This window comes from Mobula birostris, chromosome 3 (assembly GCF_030028105.1).
Source record: "Mobula birostris isolate sMobBir1 chromosome 3, sMobBir1.hap1, whole genome shotgun sequence".
In the NCBI taxonomy this organism is placed as follows: Eukaryota; Metazoa; Chordata; class Chondrichthyes; order Myliobatiformes; family Myliobatidae; genus Mobula; species Mobula birostris.
In genome coordinates this window covers 137285424-137302000 of record NC_092372.1, presented here as the reverse complement: position 1 = coordinate 137302000, position 16577 = coordinate 137285424, and the positions used below count along the sequence as shown (strand labels likewise).

Sequence of the window (16577 nt, the reverse complement as noted above, 5' to 3'; positions counted from 1 at the left end):
TGACTTGCATATGAAAGTGCTGGGACTGCAGCAAATCTACTGCCCTAGCTTCCCCTGCCATTTAAAGAAAAGCTATTGAAAATTATCTAAAAGCATTTGTAAAACTTGCTCACATTCCTAAATCATTATAAACATTACTGAAATCACAACAATTAAACATAATGCAACTGACCTTAATTTTTCACTTCCTTTCTTTGAAGTGAATTGGTTTGTGAATCCTGCACCAAATTTAACTCCTCCTTCTTGGGCAATCTTCTGTGTTCAAGGAGGACATGCTTTTATTCCAATTTCGTGGATCCTGAGGTGGCTGAATGAATTGGAAGTAGGATCTGTAGGTTTTGTACAGATGAGGCAGGAGATCCCCAACAGGGCAGGAGGATGAGTTGTTAGGGCAATGCATGGACTGAATATTCTCAATACAATCCTGAACACTCTTCATCACCTTGAGAGGTCAAGAGCCAGAGACTCTAAGGAGTTGATGCCAATGTTACACTCTCTCAAGGACAATTTGAGAACAATCCTGAACAATTTCCTGTGTTTATCTGACGATTTCAATCATGGGACCATAAAGCTAAAGAGCCTGGAAATTTGACACTACGCGCAGCATGTCCATGCCAACCAATGGACACCCTAACAATAAAGCATCTGTTTCAAGTTTCTAGTATTGGATGCAAATTAAATGTTAATTATAGCTGATTAAATATACTTCAGGCCTTAGTATTAAGGATTTTGTTTCATCAGGGAATGCTGACAAGAATAGTTCATATCCTACCAGTGGATTTGGAGGAGTCTGCAGACTGATCTTGTTTGCCCCTGTTGGAAGTAATGACAAGTGATTCATGTTTTCCAGGGTGGCACAATGGACTTTAATTGTGAAGTGTGAGACTGTGGAGGCATGTCAGCAGAAGACACTTATTTTATAGAAGGCAAGGCACATTTTCTATATACCAGTGAATGAGCAATGCAGAACTTAAGGTCTAGATTGCAAGAATGTACAATTCGATGACTGGGGGTTCAATAATCTTGATTCTAGAGTGGTAACAAAGCAAACTGAACTACTCCCTACTAGCCCAGCAGATTAGCTACACACAACCTGAAGCACATTAGGACTGAGATGTAGCACTACAGCAATAAAGACTGAGAAAAATACTGGGTATTGATACAGCATTGCTTAATGGGAATCTACAATGACATTGTGGACCTATTACATGAAGCAAACCTAAAATGGAGACAATTTTATGTAGGCAGCCAATTTTGAAAAGGATAATCCACGGTACCCCTTGATCAACAAAATCAGAGGCTTTAATGAGGCCAAGAAAGGTTGAGTACAATGACTAAGCTGCTTCCTGTATTTCACCCAGAGTTGACAAGTGATGTCTATGATGTCTCTCTGTGGATAGAATCTACACTGTGATTCACAGAGCAGGTATTTGGCCACTTAGAGAAAGTGGGTGAGAAGGACCCTGTGGTGATGACTTTTCCGTGGCAGAGAGCAAGAAGACCCTCCGTGGCAATCATAATCAGATTTCCCTTCTCCCTTAACATTGCCTGCTCTGGGAAAAGTGTTCTTTTTCAATTTCTGACTAAAGTTCCTCTCCACTGTGTTTTAGAACTTCAGTGGGGAATAGCATCTACTCTTGAAGCCTTTTTAATTCTCATTTGGCATTTAGCCTTTTTAACTTCTTTTCCTTTTGGAAGAGGTGGTGAGACTGGACCTGGATACTTTGCTGGAAGATTGTGTCAAGAAAGGACAATAATCACAGGCGAGGAATTCTCTTAAGTGTTCCTTCCAGTGAATTCTCACGGCCTCTCAGCCCTTAATAAGTTCTTATTCTTGGGTCCTTTACCATTGGGCTTTCAACAGTCTTAAACAGTGTTGAAAAATGTCATGGCCTCCTACATTTCTATGTTCCATCTCACCTTTACTTCTTGTGTTTGCTGTTGGACCTCAGCCTTCAGGCATGTATCGGGTTGTTCCCTTGCCCTTTAGACATGATGGTGTTACCAATACAATTAACTCCGATGAAGTGTCTTCCACCTGACAAGACAACTGTTTCTCTTTCCACGATGTTTCTTGACCTGCTGAGCTTTTAAACAGCAGTTTCTGTTTTTATTTCAGTAGCTAGCACCTGCAGTTTTTTTTTTAATTTTAATAATCAGAGCACTGCATTCAGCGTTTCCTCCACAGACTGATTCTCCATGGAATCACTACAAAACCATATTAGCTTTGTTGGAAACAGCCATACATTTTATAGATATATTGATGGAATTACAGACTGATGGTAGACTTCAGGAGATTGAAACCAGAGGTCCACAAGCCAGTACCCATTGGAGGATCAGAGGTGGAGAGGGTCAGTAACTTTAAATTCCAGGGTGTCACTATTTCAGAGGCTTGTCCTGGACCCATCATAAAAATGTACGAGGGGTGATTGATTAGTTTGTGGCCTAAGGTAGAAGGAGTCAATTTTAGAAAACCTAGCACATTTATTTTTCCTACAAAGTCCAGCGGTCGTGGAGCATACTGATCCCTTCTTTGTAGAAGTCAGCGTCTTGGACCTCCAGAGTGGTCCACATCAGGGGTGATTGATAAGTTCATAGCCTAAGGTAGAAGAAGATGAGTTATTAACTTCAAACATTCTGCATTTTCACTCAAAGAGTTGACCAGCATGTGCATGTAACAGGAGTTGTATAACTCATCTTCTACCTTAGGCCACGAACTTATCAATCACTCCTGCTGAGGACCACGATGCTCTCGTTACATGCATGCGCAGTTCAACTGTTTGAGTGATAATGTAGAAAGTTTGAAGTTCTACCTTAGGCCATAAACTTATCAGTCACCCCTGCTGTGGACCACTTCTACGAAGAAGGGATCCATAGGCTCCATGACCGCTGGACTAAGTGTGTACACGTAGGAGCGGACTATGTTGAAAAATAAATGTGCTAAGTTTTCTAAAATTGACTCCTTCTACCTTAGGCCACGAACTTATCAATCACCCCTCGTAATTGCAAATGTAATGTCCTGGTTAAGGTTTCTGCTGTATGCTGTAGGTATTTCATTTGAGCAGTTTTTGCAAAAGCAGTGGGTCCTGCTGGAAGAATGTTATGGTTTTGGCTAAAGATAAGAAGCCCTGCTGCTCAACTTACGAATGTTGAGTCAGCCAATCAGGATGATGGAATTGGGAGAAAGTTCTAGAGAGAGCAGTGTGGAGAGAGATTTGTGACGGACAGTAGTCTGGTTCAGAGTCTTTTTGGCGGGAGCTGCGGAGAGGACAGGAGGGAAGATGCCTCAGAATGCTGCGGAAAGGAGAGTCCCCATTGCAAGAAGTGTTTTGTGCAGATGAATGGTTCCAAGGGTTATAAGAGGGAGGGAGGGAGGGAAGGACCGTTTGATTGAGATGGTTTTTGAAGGGAATTTGAAAAGATGGCGTGTGTTTTCACACAGACTATGGGTCCAACGTGAGAGGAGGAGATACACTCCTGAATACAGAGTTCTGGAAGACATGAGCTCCAATGTTGTGTGCACATTTAGACTGGTTTAACTGTAAGGAACCCTTTTATTTTTTTCTTTCTCTTAATAACTGTCTGATAGAGCTGAAATTAGTAAATAGCTTTACAATTTTGTACAGTGTATGATCTGTTATTTCTTGTTGACCGATAAATGTGCATGGACAGTATTTACACAGCATTCATCCTGTTGAGGTTTCTTTAATTGGAACATGAAGACATTCCTATTTGGTTGAACACCAAATCATACCAACCCTAGAAGCGTATTGTTGATGAAAGGTGGCTGCCTCACCACTGAGTCACGTAGCTGTTAGCAGAGCTGGCTAAAGAGCCAAGCTTGCTTATGAGCCTGGTGAGGGGGGTTACACAAGGGAAGTACAGCAGCACCTCTACTTCCTCAGGAGTCTGCAGAGATTCAGCATGTCATCAAAAACCTTAACAAACTTCTATAGATGTGTGATGGAAAGTGTAATGACTGGCTGCATCATGGCCTGGTATGGGAACACCAATGCTTTTGAGCGTAAAATCCAAAAAAACATAGTGGATTCAGCCCAGTACATCACGGGTAAAGCCCTCCCAAACAATGATCACATCTACATGAAATGTTGCCATAATAAAGCAACATCCTTCATTACAGATGCTCACCATGCAGGCTATGCTCTTTTCTCACTGCTGCCATCAGGTAGAAGGTATAAGTGCCTCAGGACTAGCACCACCAGGTTCAAGAACAGTTACTACCCCTCAACCATCAGGCTCTTGAACAAAAGGGGATGACTACACTCATTCTATTTCTGGTGTTCCGACTACTGATGGTGTTACTTTAAGGACTCTTACCTTGTTATTTCATACTCCTAATTTATTGCTATTTACTTATATTTCCACTGGCACAGTTTGTTGTTCATTGATCCTGTTTGCAGTTACAGTTGTATGGTTTTGCTAAGTATGCCCACAGGAAAAAGAATCTCAGGGTTGTATGTGGTGACATGCATGTACTCTGATAATAAGTTTTACGTTGAACTTTGAATCTATTAAGACTGCTAAATTTCTCCTTTTAATTTTAAAACCATTCAGAGATAACTCCTCTATCTTCCTTACGGTATTCAATTTAAATAAATTTTCAAATTAAGCCAGAATCACTGTGATACTGGACAAATAGTTTTGCATTATGTTTGATCTCCACTGCTACATCTTCTTCCAAGTTTCTCTCTAACCATTTGCTCACTCTGAAAATATTTCTGCATTTCACTTTTTCCCTCTTTCTTGAAGAATTTGTTGAAGTCCATATATTTGTTCTACTTAATAAGCTATTTGCTTTTGAACTCATCATGTTTAGTTGGAGTTAGTTGATTTTGGAATTTATTTATATAATATGCACCATATTATATCTTTAATGTAACTTTTTTTTTGTGACTGAATAGAACTGAAGCTCACCAGTACAACTTTAAAGAGAAAATGTTTTTCAAAACTCAGAATGAAGCAAATGGAATTCAGCTTCATGCTGTGAGATGCTATAGGAGCAGCCACAGGTTTCATGGAATACAAAAGATCATATGCATTTCTCACAACTCTTTCAATCAAATTTTAAGCTTGGGTTCCAAAAATGGCTTTTAATTAGAATAGGATGCATTAAAAAGTATCAGTAGAAAACACAATAATGGGTTAAAACAAAGGAAGGAAAATCCATCAGAGGAAGAACAGAAAAAATAAACTACAAGATAGAATAGACATAATCTTGGTACACAATATAGGAAACTGGATTACATAAGTGTTTCCTGAAATTTGGGTGCTTATCCTGTAGCGCTCAGCATCAACATTTCAAGTAAAGGCTTTTTTCTCCCAACTTATTTGTATTATAGCTCATAAAATATCTGTCCTTATTACAGACTTAATGGAACCAGTTTTTTTATGCTGAACTATAAAATACAGATCAGTTTTATTTTTCTTAAACCATAATTTATTAACATTCGAAGTTGAATGTTCGCAGGTCTTGCCATTAAAAACATCTGTTGTTTAATGAACTAATCTCTCAGGAATGCAATGGTAATATTTAGCATGTAATTATAATTTTACAGTCTACCAGAGGAAATTAAAAGAAATGCTTACAATATCACAAGGGCAAATGCCAAGTCTGAAAGATTTACCTATCCTTCGTTTTTACAGATCAATAATGAAAATGTTTAAAGCTTTTCTGCATATTATGTATCAGTGGTTAAGATAATAAAGAATATCAAACTCCAAATTCGATGTTAAACTATTTATATGCAAGTTGTATACACCCTTTATTATTGAAACCATTTAAGTTCGATACTTGTTATGAGCTCCAACATTGGATTTCCATTTCTGTAGATACTCAAATTACTGCTGAACAGTAAACCAAATAAACTATGAAAGTATCATCAAACAATAGAAATTACAACGAAGGAAGAAGCCATTTGACCCATCAAGTACATTCCAACTTTCTTTTCTTTCAAACCTAATATTCCTTACTTTCAAACCTGCATTTTGCCATTTTTTCTCATCTTTTAATGTTATTCCTTTTCAAATACATCTTGTATCTATTTTATTTGAATGTGTCGTGATCTTTGTTTTGTATGCCAGTTATGGTAAAACATTCTACATTGTAATTATTTCCCAGGTTAAAAAGTAGCACTATTTTGTTAGCTGCGGTCTTGCCTTTTAATATTAATTTGTTCTTTGCTCATTTTCCTGAAAATTTCACCTTTTTTCAGAATCATAATCAGAATTGGGTTTATTATCAGTGACATTTTTCATGAAATTTGTTGTACAGTATAATAAATAAAAAATACTGCAAGTTACAAAAGCTAAATAGATAAATAAATAGTGTGAAAGATGAATAGCTAGGAGGTTCAGAAACCTGATAGCTAAGACCATATGACGTAGCAGCAGAATCTGGCCATTCAGCACATTATGTCTGCTCCATCATTCAAATCATGGCTGATTTATTTTCACTTTCAATCTTATTCTCCTAGTTTTCCCTATAATTATGGTCTAATTATCTCCTTCTCCCCATAATTTTTTATGCCCTTACTAATCAAGAACCTAACAGCCTCCACTTTAAATATGCTCAATGAATCGGTCTCCAGAGCCATCCATGGCAATGAATTCCACAGATTCAAACTCCCCCCCCACCACCAGCTAAAAGAAATTCCTCCTCATCTCCATTCTAAAGGGACATCCTTCTATTCTGAGGCTGCACCCTTCACCAGAAAAAAAAACATTTCTTTAGAAATGAATTAGCAACTCAAATTTAGCAGCAATACAGCCAAATACAATACTGCCCTTATCATACACACAAGTTCCAATAACAGCTGCTCAACAAAAAAAGAGGAACAGCAAAAGCAAGACATGCATTTACATAGTGTCTTTCATATCACAAGGTGGTTTGCAAAAATTAAGTATGATTTAATGTTAATCACATTAGCAACATAGAAACAACTACTCAATGACTTAGCAGCAGGAATCCTAGCCACTTCTTTCCCCAGAATGTCCAGGCTTTGCACAATATAGACCTGGGATATTATGGATTATGAGCAGAACTACATGATGTTTTAATAAGTGAACAATTTGGGGATTCTAAATGAAAGTATGTAGTAGAAAATGGCTATGTATAATCCATTTCAAAATCGACATCAAACCATACGTCTGTTTTTTTTCTACCTTATGGCAACAAAATAGAGGCTTAGTATTTAATTAAACGTTTTAAGTAAATAAGCATGCACTTAGAATAATATTTTAGCATTTATGCTTGATATTGAATAAAAGGATATCAGCACCATTCGTTTCAATGTAGTCAAAGTATTACGTTTGGATCTATCGAGTTACCTCTCCAGGATCCCACATTCAGCAAATGTAGGTAAGTTTTTTCACCATTCAAGTACTATTATAAAGCATAACTATTAAGTACGTACTACGAATAAGATTTTATTAGCCATCTTTCATTATAGTATTAAACAGTTTGAGGCCAATGTTAGAAATAATACATAATATCAACAATCTTAAACTTACTAACTGCATTTCAGAATATTCTGCTTGCAGCTGAAATTGTTGCACCATGCTAATACAGAGTCATAAAGTCAGAAGTACAAAGTATGTGGACCTGGATCAAAATACCAACCTCCAGTTCTGTTTTTCTATGTGGAGCTCCAATGCTTCAATACAGTCAGATTCAGAGAAACCTCTCGAAGGTTTGATTTCATATTTTCCATTTACTTCATGGAGCTGTCAGTACAAGGCAAGGTCACACATGAATTCTGAAGAATGTGCTCCATTTGCTACACCAAGCATAGCACTATGTTTGAGCTCCTGCTGACATAATTTTTAAGGGTTTGAGAAGGTTACTGAGAAAAATTTACCGAAATAATAATGGACACAAGAGATTTGGGATCCATGGAGAAAATGAAAATTAGTCTCTTAAGAATAGGTGGGGAGACGATGGTTACGAAATATTTCACTAGAAGGTTCACAATTCAAAATTATCAAGGGTTATAGGAGCTCAGGAAAAACATTTTCCACTGTCAGGTGGGGGAATGGCTAACCAGCCAACTGGAATAATAGAAAAAAATGTCACTTAGCAAGAGGGAAATGTTCAGCTTTGAGCTTGCAAAATGGATCGCAGCAGAATGGATGCTCATTCTGGATGCCGCCTGGTTTTCTCCTGATTTTAACCATCCTTTACCCCATGCTCTGCCCTTCCCTGCAATATGCTGCTTATTCAGACAAAACAAAATGGGGATATCCAACTTGACATATCCTCGCCAACCTAACTCTCAAAGATGCATCTGGCTATGGCAGTGTTGGTAGAAATGACCATCACACTGTAGTCATGGAGATAAAATCCCATCTTCACTGTGAAAATATATTTTATTAATATTGCGTAGCACTACCACCATACTTTATGGTGCGGACTGCAAACAGATCTAGCAGCTCAAAACTGGGTATCCATGAGGCACTGTTGGCCATAAGTAGCAAGAAAACTGTACCCAACCACAACCTGTATGCCCCACACTCTACCATAAAACCAGGGGATCAAGGCTGGTTCAAATAAAGAGTGCAGGAGACATTCCAAGAGCAGCATCGGGCATACTGTACCTCAGAATGAGGAAACAACCTGGTGAAGCTACAAAACAATACTACTTGCCTGCCAAACAACCTAAACAGCATGCAAAAGGCTGAGATAAGTGATCCCATAATCAACAGATTAGAACTAAACTCTGCAATCTGTCACATCCAGCCATAAGTAGTGGTGGCCAATTAAACAGTATACGGCAAGTATCCCCATTCTCAATAAAAGAGGAGCCCAGCCTATCAGTGCAAAAAGAAAGCTGAAGCATTTGCAAGGATCTTCAGCCAGAATTGCCAACTGAATGATCCATCTCAACCTCTTCCAATGGTGTCAAGTATGATGGATTCCCGCATGATAGATGCCAGTCTTCAGTTACTTTGATTGACTCCAAGTGATATCAAGAAATAGCTAAAGGCACTGGATACAGCATAGGCTATGGGTCCTGACGACACATCCTGCAACAATGTTTAAGACTTGTGTTCCAGAATTTGCTGCCACTTTAGCCAAGTTACAACACTGGCATCATTCCAAAATGAGGAAAATTGCCTTGGTATGACCTGTCCTCAAGAAGCAGGTAAAATCCAACCCAGTCATTTGTAGCTCCATTAGTCTACTCTTGATTATCATCAAGGTAGTGGACTTCATCAACGACCTTCCTTCAATCACAAGGTTCAAAATAGGAATGTTCATTTATAATAGTACAAATCAGCACAATTCTTATCTCCTGAGATAAAGAAACAGTCCACAAACAAATTCAGGAAGACCACCACTGCTCTGATCCTCCCACTATCTGAAGAACTGTTGGATCCATCCACTTCAGTCAAAAATGATTGCCGTATTTCTCTCCAGAGAAATCCATTTGTCATACTTTGCCCATTCATTGAATTTATCAATTTTCTGACTACATCTAATGAAACTGTACTACCAATCTTTGCCTTGGCAATCTTTAATATACAGCTCCCTACATAGTTATTTAGTCATGAATAAATATAAAGAATAATTGAGGCACTAACAAACGTCCTTGAAGCTTTTGTCATTTTGAGAAAAATGACACCCTTATGATGACTTCTTGCAGTGAGGGACTGAGGGTTTGGTCTGTTAGATAGGCACACACTGCACACAGACAAGGTTGATTAATTTTCCAGACAAAGAGTGTTCAATATTTGAATGCAGATGAGATTTGATTTAAACACTTCCTTGTTTCATTATAACAAATTTTCACAATTTCTATAGAACAAGACATAATTGTCAATCTGTGATTTTTAAATCAAATTCCATACTTTTTGAAAAATTAATCAAGGCCTCTGAGGAGATCAGTCACTTTGCATCACACCCAATGAACACTGATTTGTGGACAACGGAACAGTCAATACCAATGAATAATAAGGTCTTTGTAGACAATGGCACAGTCAATACCAGTGAATAACAAGATAGAACAGGTATCCAGTAAAGAATGCACAAAGGAAATCAGAAGAAGCATTCCCAATACAATTTAATTTCATGACACAAGGTCCACATTTTCCAAGGTGGTATCATGAACTTATATTATCAGAGGACAGTGTGGTGCAATAGAATCAGGTTGTAGAGTACCTTCGAGGGCAAAAGCTTGAAAATCCAAACCTTGACTTTTTCTCTCCCCATAGGTGCTGCTTTGCCTGCTGTGTTATTCCAGCATTTTGTGTTACAGTTTTGCATTTTTTTCTTTCGATTTTCATTCAATAGAAGACCTTTTTCTTGCAGATGTAGAGTGTAAGGTCTACATTCCCTTATAGTCCAGTGAACAAGTCAACCGTATCTAGGAGCTCAGCCTTCAAGGGTGCATAAATAAAAGGGTAGACTGCATATGCACTAGCCACTACTGTGGTTTGGGTGACCTTGGGTATGAGTGTAGGCATTGTGGGTCGAACAGTTTCCCATTAATCTGACTCCCTCGGGAAGTTTTGGAGGTCCAACCATAGGTTAACATCCAGCACAAGGAATTGATGTATCGCTGTGAATAATCACATTTGAGGAGGAAGTTCCATATGTAGAGTATAATACTTGAATTTTACTTTAATTTTGCAGTTTAAGTGGTTGTGGGTTAGGAGGCTAGTGGCATTTCCAACTGAAAGAGTTGAATTTATACATTAGAAGATGGTGAACACTACTAATCCTAAGGTGATTATAAATATTGCTGCTCCACAAGGAGTGACAGATTCTCCAATGTATTTTCTAAATTGTTTCGAGGTCTGCAAAAGTCAAAATTACTGAAGCAGAATGCGGATCAATTCTTCAACTAAGTTTGAAAACAGTTAGTAGGTTCCTGAAAACCATGAGAAACCAGTAGTAATTGTACCTGACAAACCACTTTTCTGAATAAGAGCCAACAGTCAAATGCTGTGGCTGAGGATGAATTAGTAATCCATTTTAAAGTATAAGTGGTAGCAGGATTGACAGGGTTGGAACAGTTACCCAGAAATGCGTCAGAATTTCCTCCACATGGCCTATGTAACCTATGTGACCTACATTTTACAGTTATTACTATGTGTGACATTGGTAAGTAATAGTGAGATTTCTTTGGCTAATCTATCTCATGGAAAAGACTTTGCTCTCTTTTTAGACCAACATATCCATTCCATCAAATAATTAATGTGCAGTATAAAATAAGATTAGCTTTATTTGTCACATGTAATTTGAAACATGCAGTGAAACACATCATTTGCTTCAACAACTAATACAGTCCGAATATGTGCTGGAGGCATCCTGCAAGTGTCACTGTGCTTCCCTGCCAAATTAGCGTGCCCACAACTTCCTGTACATAATTGGAATGTGGGAAGAAAATGCTCATGGGGAGAATGTACAGATCCTTATACACAGCAGAGGGAATTGAAAGTCAATCGTTGGTGCTGTAATAGCATTTTTCTAACTACTAGCTACCATACCACCTCTCCTATATTCTTCAATACAGAACTTCATTATGGGAATCTACTGCTATTTCTATAATGTCAAGGTCTCTCAAATGTACTGCATGCAGAGTTAAATTAGATATGCTGACACATTGGAATATAAATGCATTTGAGAGAGTGTCGCATCACTGAGCATTAAAGGGAAGATACTCCAATGGTTGGAGTCATAATTTGGACTAGTGGAGATAGTCACAAAAGTTAGTTGGACAACAATCACTCCAAGTCCAGCAGATTACTGCAAAAGTTCCTTGGGCAAATTTGATAGGCCCAAACATCTTAAGTTTCTTAAGTAATGACCTTCCATCCACCATAAGGTCAAGATAGGGATGCTTGTCAATGTACAATTCCATATGCTCCTCAGCAAATGACACTGTCCATATCTGCAAGCCCCTAACACTATAGGCTGAATGTGGCATATAACTTTTGTGTCACCATAATTTCCAGCAATGACTACCTGCAACAAGAGAGAATGTATTTACCTTCCCCTGGCGTTCATTGACATTACCTTCACTTGGTATCCCACTATCCTGGGAGTTACCACTGACCACAAACTCATTTGGTGCAGCCACATATATATCATGACTACAAGTACATGTTAGAGGCTGCGTATTGTGTAGCCAATGATTCACTATCTGACATCTCAAATCCTTTCAACCATCTACAACCAGTTGACTGGACGAGTGCAACTCTAATATCATTGGAGAAACCTAAATATTCATTGACTCCAACATTATTGGTGCAGTAAGTGCCATCCAGAAAATGCACTGAAGTTATTCTCCTGGACTACTCACAAAGCCATGATATCTATCTTTAAGGATAAGGGCTTCGGGTAAATTGGAATACTACCTGCAGGTTCCCATCCAAATCGCTCAGCATGCTGACTTGGAAATCTTATCATGGTAAAGATTGTCTGAAATTCCCTATCCAGTACCATTGTGGGAGTACCTTCACCAGAACTGCAAAGTCAAAGATGACGTGGAACTCAGAACGGCTGGTGTTTACAGAATTCCATGTGAATGTGATACAGCATCTATCAGCCAGATGGGGTGCACAGTGGAAATTGCATCAAGGAGCATTGGAGGTGTATCTGTTTGGGTTACATTGGAAAGTCAGTGGTAGCAGAATATTGCAATTCCAATGACCACAAGATTGACTTCAATGGCACAAAACTACTGAGCTGCGCTAATGGCTTTTAGGACCGCCTGGTGAAGGAAACCGATGAAATAAAACTAGAGAGTAAGAATTTTAACAAAGACAAAGGTCTTGTTCTAAGTAAGAACTAGAATATGATTTTAAACAAGGTGGAACAGTGGAAACCTGATTGGTTGAGGACTAACCAGTCAAGAGGAATGAACAACAGGAGCTGAGTATATATAACCACCAGACTAGACAGGTTTAGGCATCATCCCTGATGAAGTCAGCAGAGTTTGTCATTGAAACATCGGTCAAAATCAACACCTGTACCCAGCTGGAAGCCCAAAATGAGTTTATACATTCTGTATAACTGTATAGCTGTTGGTACTGTGTTTTGCACCTTGGCCCCAGAGTAACGCTGTTTCATTTGTTGTATTCATGGGTATTGCGTATGCTTGAATGACAAATAAACTTACCTTGAAATTCCCAAGTTCAAGTTTATCTTACCATCACCTCCTGTCAAAAATGTACCCATCCAGAAAAATGTTTTAAAATTATGACAAATCACCTGGTGTGTTTCCATTCAAATCCTTTTGAGGCACACACAAGCACCTATTTATCTCCTCCAGAATTGCCTCTTTAGATCTTGGAAGTGACATTTTTCTGACAATTGGAAGGTAGGAAAACATCCTATCTAATGCTTCTACACTTCACAATTAACTGTTTTTTTTTGTTGAATATCATTGTCTGCAACCAACTTAAACTCAAAATATCATATTACAAACGCCATTTCCAGAAAAGTTGGGATATTTTCCAAAATGCAATAAAAACAAAAATCTGTGATATGTTAATTCACGTGAACCTTTATTTAACTGACAAAAGTACAAAGACAAGATTTTCAATAGTTTTACTGCCCAACTTAATTGTATTTTGTAAACATACACAAATTTAGAATTTGATGGCTGCAACACACTCAACAAAAGTTGGGACAGAGGCATGTTTACCAATGCGTTACATCACCTTTCCCTTTAATAACACTTTAATCATTTTGGAACTGAGGATACTAATTATAGTAGATTTGCAACTGGAAATTTTGTCCATTCTTGCTTGATATAAGACTTCAGCTGCTCAACAGTCCGTGGTCTCCATTGTCTGATTCTCCTCTTCATGATGCGCTATACATTTTTAATAGGAGATAGACCTGGACTGGCAGCAGGCCAGTCAAGCACACGCACTCTGTGTCTACAAAGCCATGCTGTTGTAGCCCATGCAGAATGTGGTCTGGCATTGCCCTGCTGAAATAACCATGGACGTCCCGGGAAGAGACGTCACCTTGATGGCAACATATGTCTCTCTAAAATCCTAATATACGCCTCAGAGTCAATTGTACCTTCACATACACGCAACTCGCCCATGCCGTGGGCACTGATGCACCCCCATACCATCACAGATGCTGGCTTTTGCACCTTTCGCTGATAACAATCTGGATGGTCGTTTTCATCTTTGGCACTGAGAACTCGATGCCCGTTTTTTTCGAAAACTAGCTGAAATGTGGACTCATCTGACCACAGCACACGGTTCCACAGTCTTTCGGTCCATCTGAGATGAGTTCGGGCCCAGAGAACTCGCCGGCGTTTCTGCATAGAGTTGATGAATGGCTTCCTCCTTGTGTAATAGTTTCAGTTGCATTTCTGGATGCAGCAACAGACTGTGTTGAGTGACAATGGTTTTCCGAAGTACTCCCGAGCCCAGGTGGCTATAATTGTCACACTAGCATGACGGTTTCTTAGGCAGTGCCGCCTGAGGCCTCGAAGATCACGCACATTCAACAGTGGTTTCCGACCTTGCCCTTTACACACTGAGATGTCTCTGAATTCTCTGAATCTTTTCACAATATTATGTACTGTAGATGTTGAAAGACCTAAATTCTCTGCAATCTTGCATTGAGAAATGTTCCTTTTGAACTGACTAACAATTCTCTCACGAATTTTGGCACAAAGGAGTGAGCCACGACCCATCTTTGCTCAGTCAGACTGATGGACGCTACTTTTATACCCAGTCATGATACCTTACCTGCTACCAATTAGCCTGCTTAATGTGGAGTCTTCCAAACCGGTGTTACTTGAATATTCTGTGCACTTTTCAAATTTATTTTAACTCTGTCCCAACTTTTGTTGAGTGTGTTGCAGCCATCCAATTCTAAATTTGTGTACATTTACAAAATACAATTAAGTTGGTCAGTAAAATTATTGAAAATCTTTTCTTTGTACTTTTGTCAGTTAAATAAAGGTTCATGTGAATTAACATATCACAGATTTTTGTTTTTATTGCATTTTGGAAAACATCCCAACTTTTCTGGAAATGGGGTTTGTAGATTAGATTCAATTTTATTGTCATTGTGCTGAGTACAGATACAAAGCCAATGAAATGCAGTTAGCATCTGACCAGAAATACAAAGAATAGTATTATTTACAAAATAACTGCGAATAAAAAGTGCTACAGCACACAAATATAGAAGTACAATATGGGTACAATACAGCTTAGTGCTGTGATGTGAGAGAAGAAGCTCTTCATGTGCCTGCTGGTGTGGGAGCAGAGGCTCCTGTAGCGCCTACCGGATGGGAGGAGAGTAAAAAGTCTATGGTTAGGGTGAGATGCATCCTTGATAATGCTTTTCGCCCTGCCCAGTCAGCGTTTATGGTAGATATTCTCAATGGTGGGCAATTGGGTGCCGATAATCCGCTGGGCAGTTTTCACCACATGCTGGAGTGCTTTGCGGTCCAATACGGGACAATTGCCATACCACACTGATGCAGTTGGTGAGTATGCTCTCAATGGTACAGCGGCAAAAGTCCATCTGTATCCTGGGACAGAGGTGAGCTTTCTTGATGCTCCGCAGGAAATAAATGTGCTGTTGTGCCTTTTTGATCAGGATGGAGGAGTTCAGGGACCAGGTGAGATCCTCGGAAATGTGGACACCAAGGAATCTGAAGCTTGATACACGCTCCACTACAGCTCCGTTGATGTACATGGGGACGTGAGTGTGGCTCCTAGCATGTCTGAAGTCCACAATTATCTCTTTGGTCTTCTGGGTGTTAAGGGGCAAGTTATTGTCGGCACACCACGCAGCCAGGTGCTGGACCTCGTCCCTGTAGGCCATCTCATCATCCCCTCTGATCAGGCCAACCACCGTGGCGTCCTCTGCGAACTTGATTATGGAGTTAGAACCATGTACAGGAACGCAGTCATAGGTGAAAAGGGAGTACAGAAGAGGGTTCAGCACACAGCCTTGAGGCATGCCGGTGTTCAGGGTGAGAGTGAAGGAGGAGAGGTTGTCTAACTTAACTGATTGGGGTCTGTTAGTCAGGAAGTCCAAGGTCCAATTGCAGAGGGATGAGCTGGCGAAGTTTGGCAATCAGCTTGGAGGAGATCACAGTATTGAATGCCGAACTAAAGTCAATGAACAGCATTCTGACGTAAGAGTTGGGGCTGTCCAGGTGGGTCAGGGCAGAGTGAAGTGCTGTGCAGATGGAGTCCTCTGTTGACCTGTTGGTGCGATAGGCAAATTGATGGGGGTCCAGGGTAGTGGGCAGACAGGATTTCAGATGTGATAGAACCAGTCCCTCAAAGCACTTTGCAATGATGGGGGTGAGTGCAACTGGATGGAAGTCATTCAGGCCCGTGGCAGTGGAATGCTTCGGCACTGGCGTGATGTTGGCGACTTTGAAGCTTGTGGGGACAACTGCCTGGGCCAGGGACAGATTAAAAATGTCCGTGAAGACCCCGGCCAACCGCCCTGCACAGACTCTGAGCACACCGCCAGGCATTCCATCCGGACCAGCTGCCTTCTGTACATACACCCTGCTCAGGGTGGCGCAAACATCGGAGGTGGAAAGTGAGAGAGGCAGCTC

At 39.7% G+C, this 16577-nt stretch overlaps 1 protein-coding gene across 7 annotated transcripts in view; it reads right to left on the bottom strand.

The window, feature by feature from the left end:
* The window catches only part of crppa (CDP-L-ribitol pyrophosphorylase A), a 312877-nt gene that overhangs the window by 172757 nt on the left and 123543 nt on the right, over positions 1 to 16577 (bottom strand). The window contains exon 10 of one of the 7 annotated variants that reach the window (XM_072251973.1): positions 7640 to 7743. The exons of the other annotated variants lie outside the window; for them this stretch is intronic. Coding sequence (XP_072108074.1) covers positions 7640 to 7743 — 104 coding nt within the window. The remainder of the gene's footprint in view (positions 1 to 7639; positions 7744 to 16577) is intronic. 7 annotated transcript variants of the gene reach the window in all.